This window comes from Rhinolophus sinicus, linkage group LG11, assembly GCF_036562045.2.
Source record: "Rhinolophus sinicus isolate RSC01 linkage group LG11, ASM3656204v1, whole genome shotgun sequence".
NCBI lineage: Eukaryota > Metazoa > Chordata > Mammalia > Chiroptera > Rhinolophidae > Rhinolophus > Rhinolophus sinicus.
In genome coordinates, this window is record NC_133760.1 from 39876528 (window position 1) to 39891931 (window position 15404).

Genomic DNA, 15404 nt, shown 5'->3' on the forward strand with positions numbered 1-15404 from the left:
CTATGTCCAAATGTCCCTGTCATATTGGATTAGGGGCCCACCCGACGCCTGTCGACCTCATCTTAGTTTCACTACATCTGCAATGACACTACTTCCAAATGAGGTCACATTCTGAGGAACTGGGGGGTTAGGACTTCAACAGATTGGTGGGGGTGGGAGACGTAATTCAACCCATAACAACCATGAACTCTGGAACCAGACTGGGTTCAAATCCCGGCTCTGCTTCGGCCAAGCTTTGTGACCTTGGGCGAAGGGTTCCCACCTCCTAGGGCTGTTAAGAATTAAACAGGCTCAGCCACATAAAGTCCTGGGAACAGTGGCTGGCACAGAAAAATGTCACGTAAGGACTGGACATTTTTATCGTTCCTATTTCAGTTAGCAAATGCTCACTGAACTCCTGGTGTGACATGTGCTGGCATAGATGTCAGTTTATTGTATAAAGCACTGCTAGCCTTTCCATGCCTCTGGACCCTCCATCCGTGTGGATAATTGGGAATATGCAGAATACCGTTACACCTGCACTGTTACATCTAGCACTTTCCTTTTCATCACCCCACTAATTCTCCACTGTAATCCAGTTAGGCAGCTGGAGGGATGGTCATTCTCCCCAATCCACAGATGGGGAGACCGAGACCCCAAAACACACACCAAGTCCATGGCAGGGCTGGGCCCAACCCTGCTGCTTCTGTGGTCACTTTTAGTGATGGTAGAGGGTCTCTCCCCTTCTCTGTTTCAGGGGGAGATAGGCCGAGAGATGTACATCATCCAGGCAGGGCAGGTGCAGGTCTTGGGTGGCCCCGATGGGAAGTCTGTGCTGGTGACGCTGAAAGCTGGATCTGTCTTTGGAGAAATAAGGTCAGAGGGAGCCTGGGATGAAGGGTGGGGACCTGGGCAAAGGCTGGGGAAGGGGGTGGGATGGTCAGTAGGTGGGACCTCGTCCTCAAGGGCCCTTTGGTGGGTCTGCAAAAACTTGTGGCTGCAGCCTCGGTACCTGCTGACATATACAGGGTAGGCCCTCACCTGTGTGTGGCTACCATTGAGCTCCATGCAGGGGTGGAAACGAAGATTTTAGTCTGCTTAGGACCACAGCTTCTGAAGGGTCTCACCTCCCTCCCTTCTCACCCAGCTTGCTGGCTGTTGGGGGCGGGAATCGGCGCACAGCCAACGTGGTGGCCCACGGGTTTACCAACCTCTTCATTCTGGATAAGAAGGACCTGAATGAAATTTTGGTGCATTATCCCGAGTCTCAGAAGTTACTCCGGAAGAAGGCCAGGTACATTTGTTTTGTTAATTAAAAAAAAAAAAAATCCATCTGCCCTTCAATGTGCATTTCTTATGTAATACTCTCTTATGTAACCATAGGACCTTCATCAAAATCAGGCAATTCAATACTGAATCAATACTACTGTCTCATCCCTAGTCCATGTTTGAGGTTTGCTAGTTGTCCCAACAGCACCTTTTATAGCTTTTCTTCTTTTCCATCCCTGAATAAAGTCGAGGATCCTATTGCACTGATGCCACACAATCTTTCGTCTCCTTTGATGTGGGAGCAAAGTTTCTCGGCTTTTTCCTTCTTTAATGACTTTGCCTTCTTCGAGGAGGACAAGCCAGTTATTTTGTAGACTGTCCCTCAGTTTAGGTTTAGCTGATGTTTTCTCGTGGTTACATTTTTGGCAGGAATCACTCAGAAGTGATGTTTTGTCCTTCTCAGGGCAGCGTGATGTTGGTGTCTCCCAACATTCATGGTTTTTTCACTTTGATCATTTGGTTAACGTTTCTGCACCTTAACGTTACTATTTTTCTCTTTGTAATTAATAAATAACTGGTGGCGGGGAGTCACTTTGAGACTATACAGTTCTGTTCCTCGTCAAACTTTCACTCACTGCTTTTAGCATCCACTGAAGATTCCTCGCAATGATTACCATGACGGCTGCAAAATTGTGATTTTCTAACGTCATCACACCTTCTACATGTATTAGCTAGCATTCTACTGTAAGGAAGAGCTTTCTCTTCTCTCCCACTTACTCGTTTATTCATTTATCTATTTGTATCAGTATGGATTCACTTTATTCCATGGATATTCTGTTACTATCATTATTTTGATGCTCCAATTGTTCCACATTTGGCCAGTGGGCACCTCTTCAGAATGGCTCTAGGGACCCTTTGTGATGTCCCCGTCCTATGTTAGCAGTTCCCTGCTTACAGGCACAATAAGATACCCTGGGCTCATCTTGTACTCTCCCTGCTGCATCCCTGGAAATAGCCATTTCTCCAAGGAGGCTTGATTCCTTTTAGAGGGGAATGGTTGTTAGAAACCAAGATCTGAGTACTAAGTTCATTGCTATGGGGGTGTTACTAGGCCTCCAAAGTGGACAGAGCTGGGAGCTACACCCACATACACACCTGTGTGTATAAATGCAAATATATACATACATATACACACACACACACACACACACATATATATACACCTACATATATATCAACATCTATTTTTCTGTCTGTATCTAGCTCTTGCTACCAAAGAATTTCAATCCAACACCACAGAGTTCATTCTAATCTCCTTTTCCATATTTGTAAATTCCTTCTCCTGCACTGAGAATTTTGGCTCCCTTTATCCTCGTCACATTTATTCATTTGTTCAGTCCCACAAGATAGAGAAAGTAGCATCAGAGTTATTATCCGGTACCACTGGAAAAATGAAAGAGCCCAATCTCAGTTTCTGCTTTTTCCTCCCTGTGTTTTCTTTGGCAAAAATGGCAGGTCTGTGAATATTTTCTTATTTCCCTTTCTGTCTTGCACAAAAGGTAGCACACGGTGGATTTTCTTTTGCACTTTTTTCTCACGACCACAGATCCTGCAGTGCATTCTCTGTCAGTCCATAGACAGCGTCCTCTTCCTTTTGACAGCTGCAGAGCATTCCTGCAAGTGGGCATTCAGGCTATTTCCAATATTTTGCAATGAATAACTTTGTGCATATGTATTTTGTATTGTTGGGGAGTAGGTCATTTCTTGGAAAAGCAGGTTTTTGCTTTCAAACCCTGAGATCAGGTTGTTAATAGAGTGATGGAGGCCACATGGTGTGGTAGAAAACCCACAATAGGCTTGGGAAGCTGATAGAGCTCAAATTTCATCCTTGTGTGGTGCTGGCTGACCTTGGAAAAGTTACTTTACTTTTCTGGTCTCAGTTTTCTCCAATATAAAATAAAGGTAATCACCCCCTTTTTTGTTGTTGAGAAGATTAAATAAAACAGTGTGTGTGAATGTCTCTAGGAGGGTGCCAGGCACATGAGCAAACTCGATAAAAATGTTAATAGTAATAATAATCATTCCTCTTTATCCATTAAATTCCCTCGTAATTTTTCCCTTGGGTAAAGCCTTTTTAATCCACATGTCTGGTTTTCTCCCTTGCCTTTTTTCACATGTTCTTATTTTCTACTCCATTCTATGAAATGACACCATAAACAAACTGCACAGAGAGTGGTCATGATGAAGGGAACAAACTCACCAACAGCTATCTATTCATACAGCACAATCATTTATTGAGTACATAGTTCAAGACTCTGGGGACATAGCAGGGACCAAACAAAGCTGACATTCTAGTTGGGGAGACCAACAATGGAGACATGAATGATTATGTGATGTGTCCACTGGGGAGAAGGGCTATGAGGAAACATAAAGCCACATGAGGACACAAGTTGACTGAGGGAGCTATGTGAGATGAGTTGGTCAGGAAAAGCCATTCCAAGGAGGTGGCATTTCAACCAAGACCTGCACAGAATTCAGGAGTGAGCGAGGGCACTGCCAGCAGGGAAGAGCATGCCAGGGAGAGGGAACAGCATGTGCAAAGGCCCTGAGGAGGTGCAGGCTCAGTGTGTGTGCAGACCAACCAGAAAATGAGCATCGCTTGATATGGAATGGGAGAAGCTGGAGGGATGAGATTGGGCAGAGCCTTGGAGGTGAAACCTCAGGATGGCTCTGGCTTTTACTCTGAGGGAAATGGGAGCTATGCAGGGTTGTACACAGAGGGGTGACTTATTGTGACTTAGATTTTTACAGGGTCACTTTGGCAGCTCCCAGGTGAGTGGATCTAGTGTTGACATTAGAGCATAATACACACAAGGCGCTGTGGTCTCCTGGGAAAGGAAGCTGCCCATTTTCCCTGGCAACTCTTAGCGAAGCCACTGGGCCCTTCCAAAGGCTGAACTTTTCCCACAGAATCGGCCCACTTCCCCCTGCTCCCCAGAGGGATAGGAAAGGATGGCCAGTCCTCCTTATTCCTGGATTCCATATTTGCAATTCACCTACTCACTAACGTTTATTTGCAATCCCCAATCAATACTAAAGGGCTTTCATGGTCATTCGCAGACTCGTGTAGAACAGTGAAAAATTCGAGATGCCTGAAGTGCACGTGCCCAGCCGGCGGTGAACAAGGCGGTGTTCTGCCTTCTTGTTTTAGTTCGTCCTGAAAACAAGTGTCTTTTTTGTGGTTTATCATGTGCCATGTTTCTCATATTTTTGTTGCTGATTTCACGATTTAAAGTGGCTCCCGAGTGTAGTGCTGAAGTGCTGTCTCGTGTTCCTGAGGGCAGGAAGACCGGAACGTGCCGTCATTCAGGCACGAGCCCGAGAGCTGTTGGCTATGAGTTCATTGTTAATGGATCGACAATGCCTGGTAAAGGAGATGCCTATAAACAGGAACACACACAAGACAAGGTTCTGTATTGATCAGCTGATAAAAATGTGCGAGGCATGCAGAAACCTAATCCTGTATTTCCCCCAGAAGCCATGGCTCAGTAGTCACTAATTCAGTGTTTGCATGGACTTTATAAAACTTACCAAATAATAAGAATCGACTGTTTATGTCTGACAACTGGCTCCAGGTCGCCTCCCTCCTGCAGGAGGATGCTGAGCGTGGCTTCCCGGGCCACGAGCCATGCTTAGAGCTGTCATCCCACTCCTCTGCCTGGGGTAGGTGAGGGTTTGGCAAATCAACTAGGATCTTACAGAGGCCTGGCCTTTCTGCAGTGTGATGATATGAGGCAGCCAGAGGAAGGAGGGGCTGATTCCTCAGAGAGACTGGTTCTCTGGACAGACAAGCCTTAGGAGAGAGGCAGGGGGTCGCGTATGAGCTCTGCCCATCAAAGGAGACATGCAGTCTGAGAAGCACAAGGCCCTGGGGGGTCTCAGTTGGTGAGAGCCCCATGCGGGATTCTGTCTAAACTCCCCACTTTATGGGAGACCCGAGGTCCCAATGAAGCAATGAAGTGTGGTACTCAGCTCTCTGACTTGAAATGGGGCAAAAAGTTCTCATGCGTGTCCCTTTCTGCAGGGTGAATGTTTGATACTAATTGTAGTGAAACGCATGCCGTCTGAAGATGAGGCTCAATTTCCTTCATCTGGAACTGTCCCAGAAGCTAGCTCACTGTTTCAAAACAGAGACAGCCATTCGCAATTAGCAAAGGTCCTATAGATAGTTCTTTTGTGTCATTTTAGTACCACGCTGAGCCTTCCCACAGAGTGGTGTCTGATGAATTATGGACTCAAATAACACAGGTGACAGAGCTGTGCATGTCAGAGGCCTCTGATGAATTATCATGTTTGTGTTCTCCTGGGGGAACTCCAGCTAGAAAATGCAAGACTTGGGCAATTAATATCAATAGGCAAGATTTAAGTCCGTTGCCTCTGATTAGATAAGCAGCCAGGAATGGCCTCATTTTTAAACAAACAAGTTTTGCTGGAACCCTGATGAATGAATTTGCCAATTAGTAGTCTAGGTCTGCTAGATTGCAGGCGAAATTCATTTGTTCTTGAGCCAAACCACTCATCACATATTCTGTTTGATGGAAAATCCTATCTTATGTAGAGAAGCAGGGTGATATATTGTATGTAGTCTGGGTTGTTATTCTGTCTCTGCCAACTTCCTAGCAACCTTGGGCGTGTCACTCCCCCCATTCTGAGCCTCAGTGTCCCCAGCTCGCATAGGTACAATAATCCTAGCCCTTTTCATGTCACAGGAGTAGTGTCAGTGTCCAAGAAAATAATGACTGTAATGTTGCTTTGTAATTAATCATTAAGATCTGGGGTGCTGGGGTCAGAGGCATGGGTTTGAATTCCAGCTCTGCCCCTTCCTAGTTATGTGTCCTTTGGGATTTCCTCACCCCCTCCGGATTTCCATATCCTCATTTGAAATGAGGGAAAATAATAGGACCTACCTGAGGATTATTGTGAGACAGAGTGTGTATCAGTTCTCTATTGCTACATAACAATATTACTTCAAACATAGTAGCTTAAAACCATGCATATTTATTATCTCAGAATTTCTATGGGTCAGAAGTCTGGGGACAGCTTAGGTGGGTCCACTATAAGGCTGTAATCAAGGTATTGGGCAGAGCTGGGTCTCGTCTCAAGTTCAACAGGGAACAGTCTGCTTCCAAGGTCATGTGGTTGTTGGCCAAATTCAGTCCCTTGTGGTTGTAGGACTGGGTGTCTCAGTTCCTAGCTAATTGTTGGCCAGTGGCTGCCCTTAGGTTCTTGTCATGTCACCTCCCCCAAGGTAGCCACTTGCTTCATCACAGCCAGCAAGTGAGAGAGTCTCCATGCAAGACACAGATCACAGTCCTATGTGATATACTCACAAACATGGTACTCGATCACTCTTGCTGTATTCTACCAGTGGAAAACAAGTCATATGTCCCGCTCACCCTCAAGGGAGGGGAGGGGATCACCCAGAGGCATGAGCACGAGGAAGGGAGATCACAGGGGCCACCAAAAAGTGCCTGGAAAGGACTGAGCAGAGGGACTGATACCTATAGATACTCAGTAAGTGCTGCCAGTGGTGACAGTGTCGATGGTGAAATGACAGCGATGCAAAGAAGGAGCAGCAAAAGGCTTTGGGCCCTTTTTCATTTAGGCATTCTAGTTCTGATTCTGCGTATTAAAGTCCCCTTCATTATTTCCGGCGTGACCTCAGAAAAGCTACCTATGCCCTCTGAGCCTGTTACCTCATCTATAGGTGCAGACGGTAAGGCCCACATCATTATGGCTGTTCTGATGGTTCAGCGAGATGCTAGGCATGAAACATTTAGCACTGTGCCTGGTTCAGAAGAGGCACTCAAAAATGGTTCGCCAAACAACCACCGTCACACGACTCCAACTCAAAAGGCTCCATACAAACGAGCCTTCTCTCCCGGAGTGTGCTTGTGCTGACAGCAGATACTGCTTCCTTTCAGGCGCATGCTGAGAAATAACAATAAACCCAAGGAGAAGAGCGTGCTCATCCTTCCTCCCCGGGCCGGCACCCCCAAGCTCTTCAACGCTGCCCTGGCCGCAGCCAGGATGGGTGCCAAAGGGGCAAAAGGCGGCAAGCTGGCCCACCTCAGGGCTCGACTCAAAGAACTGGCTGCGCTGGAGGCGGCTGCAAAACAGCAACAGTTGCTGGAACAGGTAATGCAGTTGGGAACTCAGCCACCCATCCACTTCAACAACATGCCAGGAAGAAGGCCGGGGGGCCTCAGGGAGTAGACCACACATTTAATTTTAGCAAATTTCCCCCCTTCTTTATATCAGTCAGGGCTTGTTTGGTTACAAGTGACAGAAATGCAAGTGACACTGCAAGCTCAAATGAGCTTGATAAAAAAAGAATTTATTGGGTCGAGTAATTGAAAAGTTTGAGCAAGGCTGGGTCCAAAAGCTCAAATGATACCAACAGGACAAGTTGTGCCATTCTATCATCTCTGCTTTCCTCGGGCACGGCTCCATTCCCAGGCAGGCCCCCAATTACTCTTTCCCAGTAATTCCAGCAGAAGTCCCAGGGCTCCTCATCATTGGACAGAATTGGGTCACATGTCAATTCCCGAGCCTTCGATGGAGTGCTCTGCAGAGGCCTGGCTCACATGCCTATCCCTGGACTGAGAGTGGAGGGTGGGTTCCCCAAAGGAAAGTCCTGGTGTGGACAGAGAATGTCCCTCCCCAGGCGATGGTGATGTTCTCATATTTAATATTGTCTCTGTGACAATTTGAAAGATTTGAAAGGAAAACCAAGGCGACAGGCACCGTGCCGACTGCCCCCACCCCCATAAATCTAAAGGGAATTTTAAAATTAGTTCTGGGAATTTTTCCTGTGACTAATGCCAAGAATGCCAATTAGAATGATTGCATTAATTATGGCTGCTCATTACTGTCCTTTAGGGAGGCTGTGAGGAAAGGGGGGATGGGATGAGGCAGGAGCTCTGTGGCTGGGAGGCGACAGCAATCCACATGACAGAATGCAGAGGAGCCCAGGGAACTCAGGCTCAATCTAGGCTGGTGTCAGAGTCCAGGGGACCCATCCAGAAGTCAATTGACAGCAGTAGTCTGAGGAGTGATATAAAAGCAACCCCGGGTTCCAATTCTCCAGATAGTCACCAATGGCTCCAGACTGAGGACAGACATGATTGTGTGGCTCACGAATTGTCAAGGGCAGCTTCAAGCTGCAGGTTGGGGTCTTAAGGGCTGGCTGGTGTGTGGGGTTTTGTGGATGTGAGCTCCAAGAGTAACTGGCTTTATCTGAAATGATCTCCTAGTGTTAGCTCTTCACCAAGGCAGCTTGCAGATGTGAATTAAATTTGCACTGAGTATTCCAATAAAAGGCATTTCCCCTGCAATTCAGAACAAGGGCAGAGTGGCAGAGTGCAAGGAGCTTTTAGATAATTGTTCAAAGACACAGGTCAAGTGCCCGCTCCGTCACTGCCAGCTCTGTGACCTGGGTAGCTCCTCAAGCCTTCCAAGACCCAGGTTCCTCATGGTTGCCAGATGGGGTGGTAGAGAGGAAGCAGGATACTTGGGATACCGTTTATAAAAACATTTTGACCATGGCAAAGCCCTTGACCAAAGTTCCCAATTCTTCTGGTTCCATTTATATATAGCAGGATGCTTCAGGAAGTCCCATTATGGGCACCATCTGGGCATCGTGCCCTGGAAGTGCATTGTCAGAGTTTAGAGTGGACAGGGAAGGGTGGAACAGCAGGCAAACATGCAGAAGCACTGAGACAGAGCTGCCTTGGGTTCTAGGAGCATCTTACCCCCCACTCCTACTTCCCTTTCTTCAACTCTATGACTTGAGCAAACTTCAGGTTGTTTGTCTTCCCTCGCACGCACGCTGACTGCTCTCGCCTTAACTCACTCCCACCACTTCACGTGGGTCTTGGACAGCTGTGGACCACCGGGCCTCCTGGTCTGGGGGCTGCTCCCTCCCCAGTGTCCTTCCATGCAAAGATGGGGTCAGACAGGGCAGGATGGGCCCTGGGTATCCACAAAAGCTTGGGTTTTCACCCAGTCCCCTACTGATACACAGACCATAGCCAGCGTCCACGGGAACCTGGTACCGGACACAGCCTCTCCCCTTCAATAGCTCAGGAGCGAGGCTCGCCCCTTGAACCAGCTACTTGGCTCCACTTCCAGCCCCGCACCTCAGCAGAGACCAAAAATATCGCCAAGACTTTCCACTAAATGCAATCGGGACTTTTAACCCTTAAACTTCCCCCGTAATGTACTGTCTCTACCAAATAATCCTGATACGGCTCCGCCCAGCCCTCCACCCGTTGGATTGCACCCATTGAGCGCTCTGCCATTCTCCTCCTTGGGGTTCAACAAGGACGACAGCGAGGTAAGTGTCTAACACCCCTCGGACATTCATCTGCCTCATGAGTCATCCTTTCCGGATTCCAGGCCAAGAGCTCGGAAGGAGCCGCGGGAGGGGCGATCTCGGCCACTGGCGACCAGGCCGCGCCCCAGGAGCCCCGCGCCCCAGGCTCTCCTCCACCTGCTTCCCCTGGGGGTCCCCCGGGGGGCGCCGAGGGAGCAGCCGTGCCGGAGCAGCACTCGGTGCAGACCCGCATGAGCCCGGGCCCGGACCCAGGCGAACACATCCTGTCGGTGGAGATACCGGAGGAGAAGAAGGGGGCGGAGTGAGGTGTCTCCGCGCGCCCGCTCACCGCTCACCGGCGGCCAAAACGGGGGCCCTCGTGGTGGCCTCAGCAGCGCTCAGATGACATTCCTGCCCTAACATCAGCTTCTCCCAGAGCTGGTCTTCAAATCAACCAATTTCCTAGTGTCCGTGTCCCTAAGTTCCCGCTGTCACTTGAGGACCCTACCTCTCCCCACTGTTACTATTTTTAAGAACAAAATTCTTTTCTATTTTGAAAGTTCCTAGGCAGTGGATAGAATGGGGGCTTTAAAACCATGGGACGTTTTGTTAGAGACGTGAAGTTTCCCTTCTGGAATTTGTCTCCCACATTTCAAGGACAGAAAACTTTTTAGCAGAAAAGCTGGCAGTTGCGCGATGCGTTTGACTCACTGGGAATTAGGCACATGTGACCCCATCCTCAGACGCTATTTTTCGTTGCTGGGCAATCACAAGAGGAACACGGTGAGTAAGGGTGGGTAGCACTTACCTTCCTTAGACTTTATTCTGTTCTGAGTCGATGCTGTTACCCCAGAACAGATCAAATGGAAATGGATGCACTGGCCGGGGCTGTGAGCGTTTCTGAGCAGCGCCCCTGCCGGCCATCCAACTCTCATCAGCAGGGATTAACCCACAACTTGCTTTTGATACCCTTGCTATAGAGATGATGGTAGCAATTTAGATGAATCCTAGAAGATGAAATCAGACAGCTGGCACCACTGAAATTCCTGACGTTTCTCTAGATCACATCATGCTGCTTTTAGAATTCAAAAAAAGGTGTTGGGTGGGGGGACGGGAGGGGGGTGGGGGGAGGGGGGAAGTGATTCAGTCAATGGATCTTTATTGAGAGGATTTGATCTGCACAGTGAATGGCTCTTGGGCGAGTGGGTGATTAAAAACAAAACCTAGTTTCCACCAGCAACAATGAACCAAAAGGCCCAGATTTCCAATAGGTACTGCCCATTTTATATAAAATTACAGACACATTACCACCTGAAGGGGCCGTTGAGGGCTCACAAACGTCTGTATTTGTCCATCAAACTAAAAGCAGAATATTTATTTCCCCTGTGAACAACTTAAACAGTACAGGAGGTCCCAGGCTGGTCTAAGCATTTCCAAATTCCAGGGTAATGAACAGATTTATCTAGTTGATGACATGTCACGTGGTCTGACTAATCATCACATTGAATATAATGATGAGCAACATTATTTCACCCTTTTAAAAAACTGCTGTCAATTTATTTTAATAGGTAATAACATAGTTACATGGGTATGAAAGGATACCCAGTAAAAATTCTTCCTCTTACTCCTGGCACCTAACCTCCTGGGCCTCTTCCTGGAAGCAACTGCTATTATTAGTTTCTCGTGTATCCTTTCCGAGATATTTGAAGCTTATACAAGGAAAGGTGTAAATTCATTCTTGTTAACCTTCTTTTTGGTACTGTATTGGAGCCTTTGTTATTTTTCACTTGATTTATTTTGGAGCGTCTTCCTTTTCAGTACATAAAGGGCATGCCTATGTTTTTCATGACTGCACTCCCGTTCCATTGTATGCAAATACCGTGACATTGAGCTGCTGTCTATTGATGTGCATTTGCATTGGTTCCAATCTTAAGCAGTTAAACATAATGATGCAATAAAAATTGTGTACAGACATAATGTCACAGGTAAATACTGTTTTAAAATAGGAGAAGTCTGGAGGTTTGGGTTTTTTTTAAATTTTTTCTTTACCATCCCCATTTATTATTCCTATATTTGCACTACATATTCTAAGGTCCAGGTATAGTGAATGCTTCCACCTTTAGCAAGTATTCCAGATATATCAATAAAATAAGTGTATTGCCCTCCAGGAGATGGCAAATTGTTTCAAGGGCACCGACACTGTGAGATCCTACTTTATAAGGAATTTTTTTATATGAATGTACTTACTCTTTTAGATATCAAGGCTTGAATGTATACTGCTTATTATATAAAGCAAGATATTTTTGAGGTTCCCAAGAATTGTCCTGGAGAGAAGATTGATTTTGAAATGAGATTAACAGTGTCTTAATTTCACTGAGCTATCTCATTAAACTTGACACTTGCACAAAATGTGGATATCAGATCAATTGAATTTGAGGCTGGCACTATTATCAAAATAGAATTGGACAGGTTGATTGGCAAGGTATGGATGGCATAGCTCAGAAATACTGTAATTCTGCAACTGAAACAGGACCTTTATTTATGTGTGTTGAATTTCTACTAATTTAAAATGTCTCAACATTTCCTGCATTTTGGTAGAAAATGAATAGCAAGCTATTTTTTTAACTACTTAAATATTTTAAATAACATTAAAACCAAGCAGCTGTTTAAAATTTTGTTACCAAATATATTCAGCTACCTGGACTATTTTTATCTGTTTTCTTAGTAAACGTGAACACTATATTGTGCAGTCTGGCTTTCATCCTATTACAATGTAGTTTAATTAAAAGTATCTAGACACATGTTCCTGGCTTGTGGATTCATTTCAGAAACTGACCATGTACGACAGACACTTTTGTGAGAAAAACTACGCTTATTTCCTGGCTTAGCCTCCCTGGCTCATCTCCTATTGCCATCCTTGAGGCCATCATCCATCCTGTATTCCTGTGGCTGAGTGATAGCCCTGTGGCATACCTTATAAAGCCTCCCTGGGCTCTAGGAGTCTAAGACCACCCCCCGCCCCAGGCAGCCCCTTTATGTCTAGTCTCACCTGCTAGTCTTACTAAGCCAACTGCTTCCGATTTCCCCAACTCCATTAGACTTGTTCAATGGTGCAGACTGCTGACACACTTGGTCTCTGGGTTCAGACTACCTAGCTTCTGACCCCTGATCGATCATACCGCACAGATGACCACGGACCTCTCTGAGTCCCAATGACCTCTTCCATAAGATGGACATAATACATTGCATCACACAGGGCCACTGTGATGATCAGAGGATAGACTATCATTGCCAAGTCTGAGGACATGAGGACTAAAGCCAACTCCCTTCCTCTGCTACACTTGGAGTAGAGTGGAACCCTCCCTAGAACTCTGTCTTCTCTGAATTCTGCCTCTGCCCTGGGTTATATGCAAAGAAAGGGTGTGATCACTTCTTTCTTTGCTCCTTAACTGAGAGTTGGTACTAGTAGGTTGGTGTAAAAGTAATTGCGGTTTTTGCAATTGTTTTCAACCTTTTAAGCTGCAATTACTTTTGCACCAATCTAATCAGACCTGGATATATACAAATCACAGCTTTCCCCACCATCCACCAATGTATTTAATCAAGGCCTATCTTTGGTGCATGTGGAGAGAAGATGCAAGTTCTCTGGTGTCTCTTCTTATAAGGTCACTAACCCTATTAGATCAGGGCCTCACCCTTATGACCTCATTTAACCTTAATTATTTCCTTAGAGGCCTCACCTCCAAACACAGCCACACTGGGGGTTAGGGCTTCAACATATGAATTGGGGAGGGGGGGACACATTCAGTCCATGACACATATAAATTGTGGATGTCAACATTTTCTGCATTCAGTATCCTGAGCACGATCTCTTCCAACATCCTTTTAGAAATGAAGAGAAAACAGATCTGAATGCCCTTTTAATTGTATTCTTTCAATGGGCATGAGATGTTGCATCTCCAAGGGGTCTTCCCTGGTTACCATGGTAGAATGCCAGATTTAGCAAATAAAAATACAGGATACCCAGTGAAACTTCAATTTCAGATAAACAATGACTGGAGAGGGTGTTTTTTTTAAAAAAAAACACACCATAAGTATGGCTGTGGGGACAGAGCCCCAGAAAGTAGTTTCCAGGCTCTCAGCCTCACACAGACAGGTGCTGGCTCAGGTAGTAAATGGCCATCAACTGTGATTGGATGGCCATCAGCTGTGGCTAGTTGGCCGTCAGCTGTAACCAGTGAGCCATTGGCCACTAATATAACTGCTGTGGCTACACTAGCAGAGAAAGAGAGAAAACGGGGGCTGGCAAGAAGATGGTGGCTGAGCCTGCAAGCAGAGCAATGAGGGTTGACAATTATGTGGCTCCTGTTTCCTGTTTCTCCAACCCAGTCGCCAGCGAGAATATAGTGGTATGACTCCCCTACCTATGGCTCCGTGGGTGTTCCTTTTTGGCCTCACCATATCCTGCATTCTTGTGTGGGGAGCGGGAGCAGAGACCCCGCCGGGTCCCCTGCACGACAATGGCCCATGCAATATTTGGGATATACTTATGCTAAAAATTATTTGTTATCCAAAATTTACATTAAAATGGGTGTCCTGTATTTTATCTGGTAACTCGACTGCACTGTACAGCAAAGGCTGCAGCCTCTGCTGTGGACCTTGGCCCTGAGGCATTCCAGCACCTCTCACCCTAGAAAGGCAGGAATAGGCTTTCCATTGGAATGCTCCCTCTCTCCCCTCTCCTGAGTTGGTCATGATTGGTAGAGGAGGAGGGAAAGGACCCACCCCAGTCTGTTGTCAGTGTTTGGTTTTTAATAGTCATCATTATTAATTTTATCCTGAATGCACACACAAGCTATTCTGTATCAGAGACAAATTGCTTATTCATTACCTTAAAGTAAATAATAGGTACATCACTCCACATGCACCTCCCCCAAGTCTTACCTCAGGCAAAGGATCAAGTGTCCTGTGTAAATAGCCGGACAGGTGAGAAATGAGGAAAAAAAATGTTTGTTTGCTTATCAAGAGGAAGGAGGTAGCTACCTACCTCCCTTCTTGAAAGACCCTTCCTGAAAACCTGACAGGCCTGACACCTACCTCCCACACTTTGATTTGTAAATAGTCTCCCCAGGAGCTAGGCAGCCCCCAGCATCTCTGCTTTCACTGCCCATAGAGTCTCCTAGTTCTGGGACTTCACACCTTTTGATGTAAATACTCAGGGAGATAGCGCTGATGTCTTCTGGCTCTTTAGGGCTTGGCCTAGGGACCTAGGCCCAGCTGTAGCCATTTGGTCCTCTCCCTGAGATAAAAGGAACTTTATCATGCTTTCAGAGGAGAGCAATTACCTAGACAAATGGCTACAGATCTAATTATCATGGTTTGTGCAGAGTCCCAGGAGGCTGGAGCTCTTCCCCACAGCCCTGAGAAATCCAGGGACATTGCGTTTCCCCTCAGTCTCTAAAAATGTGCTTGTAGACTGCTCTGGGCACCCCACATCTCACACTTCCAGACTTCTGAAACTGAAAGTCTTGTGCTACTTAAAGGGAAAAAAAGAACTTGACGTGTTTACAGACAGGTCCTAAAGAATGACTCAGGTTATACTGAAAACTTCCATACAGAAGCCTAAAGAAAATAAATAGTTTTAAAATCAGACTGACCGCGGAGGATAATATATTGAATGACTTTTTAGCAAATTTGAAATGAACAGAACCTACCAGGAAAGAAACTGCCAAGGAGTATGAGCCACAAAAGTACCAAAAAATAACACTTTGCCTTTTAT

The 15404-nt window shown here is 46.2% G+C and overlaps 1 protein-coding gene across 1 annotated transcript in view; it reads left to right on the top strand.

Moving 5' to 3' along the window:
* The window catches only part of CNGB1 (cyclic nucleotide gated channel subunit beta 1), a 73784-nt gene extending 61358 nt beyond the window's left edge, over positions 1–12426 (top strand). Inside the window, exons 31-35 of the mRNA XM_074314810.1 lie at positions 737–855; positions 1127–1273; positions 7233–7446; positions 9709–10583; positions 10757–12426. Of these exons, the coding sequence (XP_074170911.1) occupies positions 737–855; positions 1127–1273; positions 7233–7446; positions 9709–9951 (723 nt within the window). The 3' untranslated portion in view covers positions 9952–10583; positions 10757–12426. The remainder of the gene's footprint in view (positions 1–736; positions 856–1126; positions 1274–7232; positions 7447–9708; positions 10584–10756) is intronic.
* The last annotated feature ends 2978 nt before the right edge of the window (positions 12427–15404 follow it).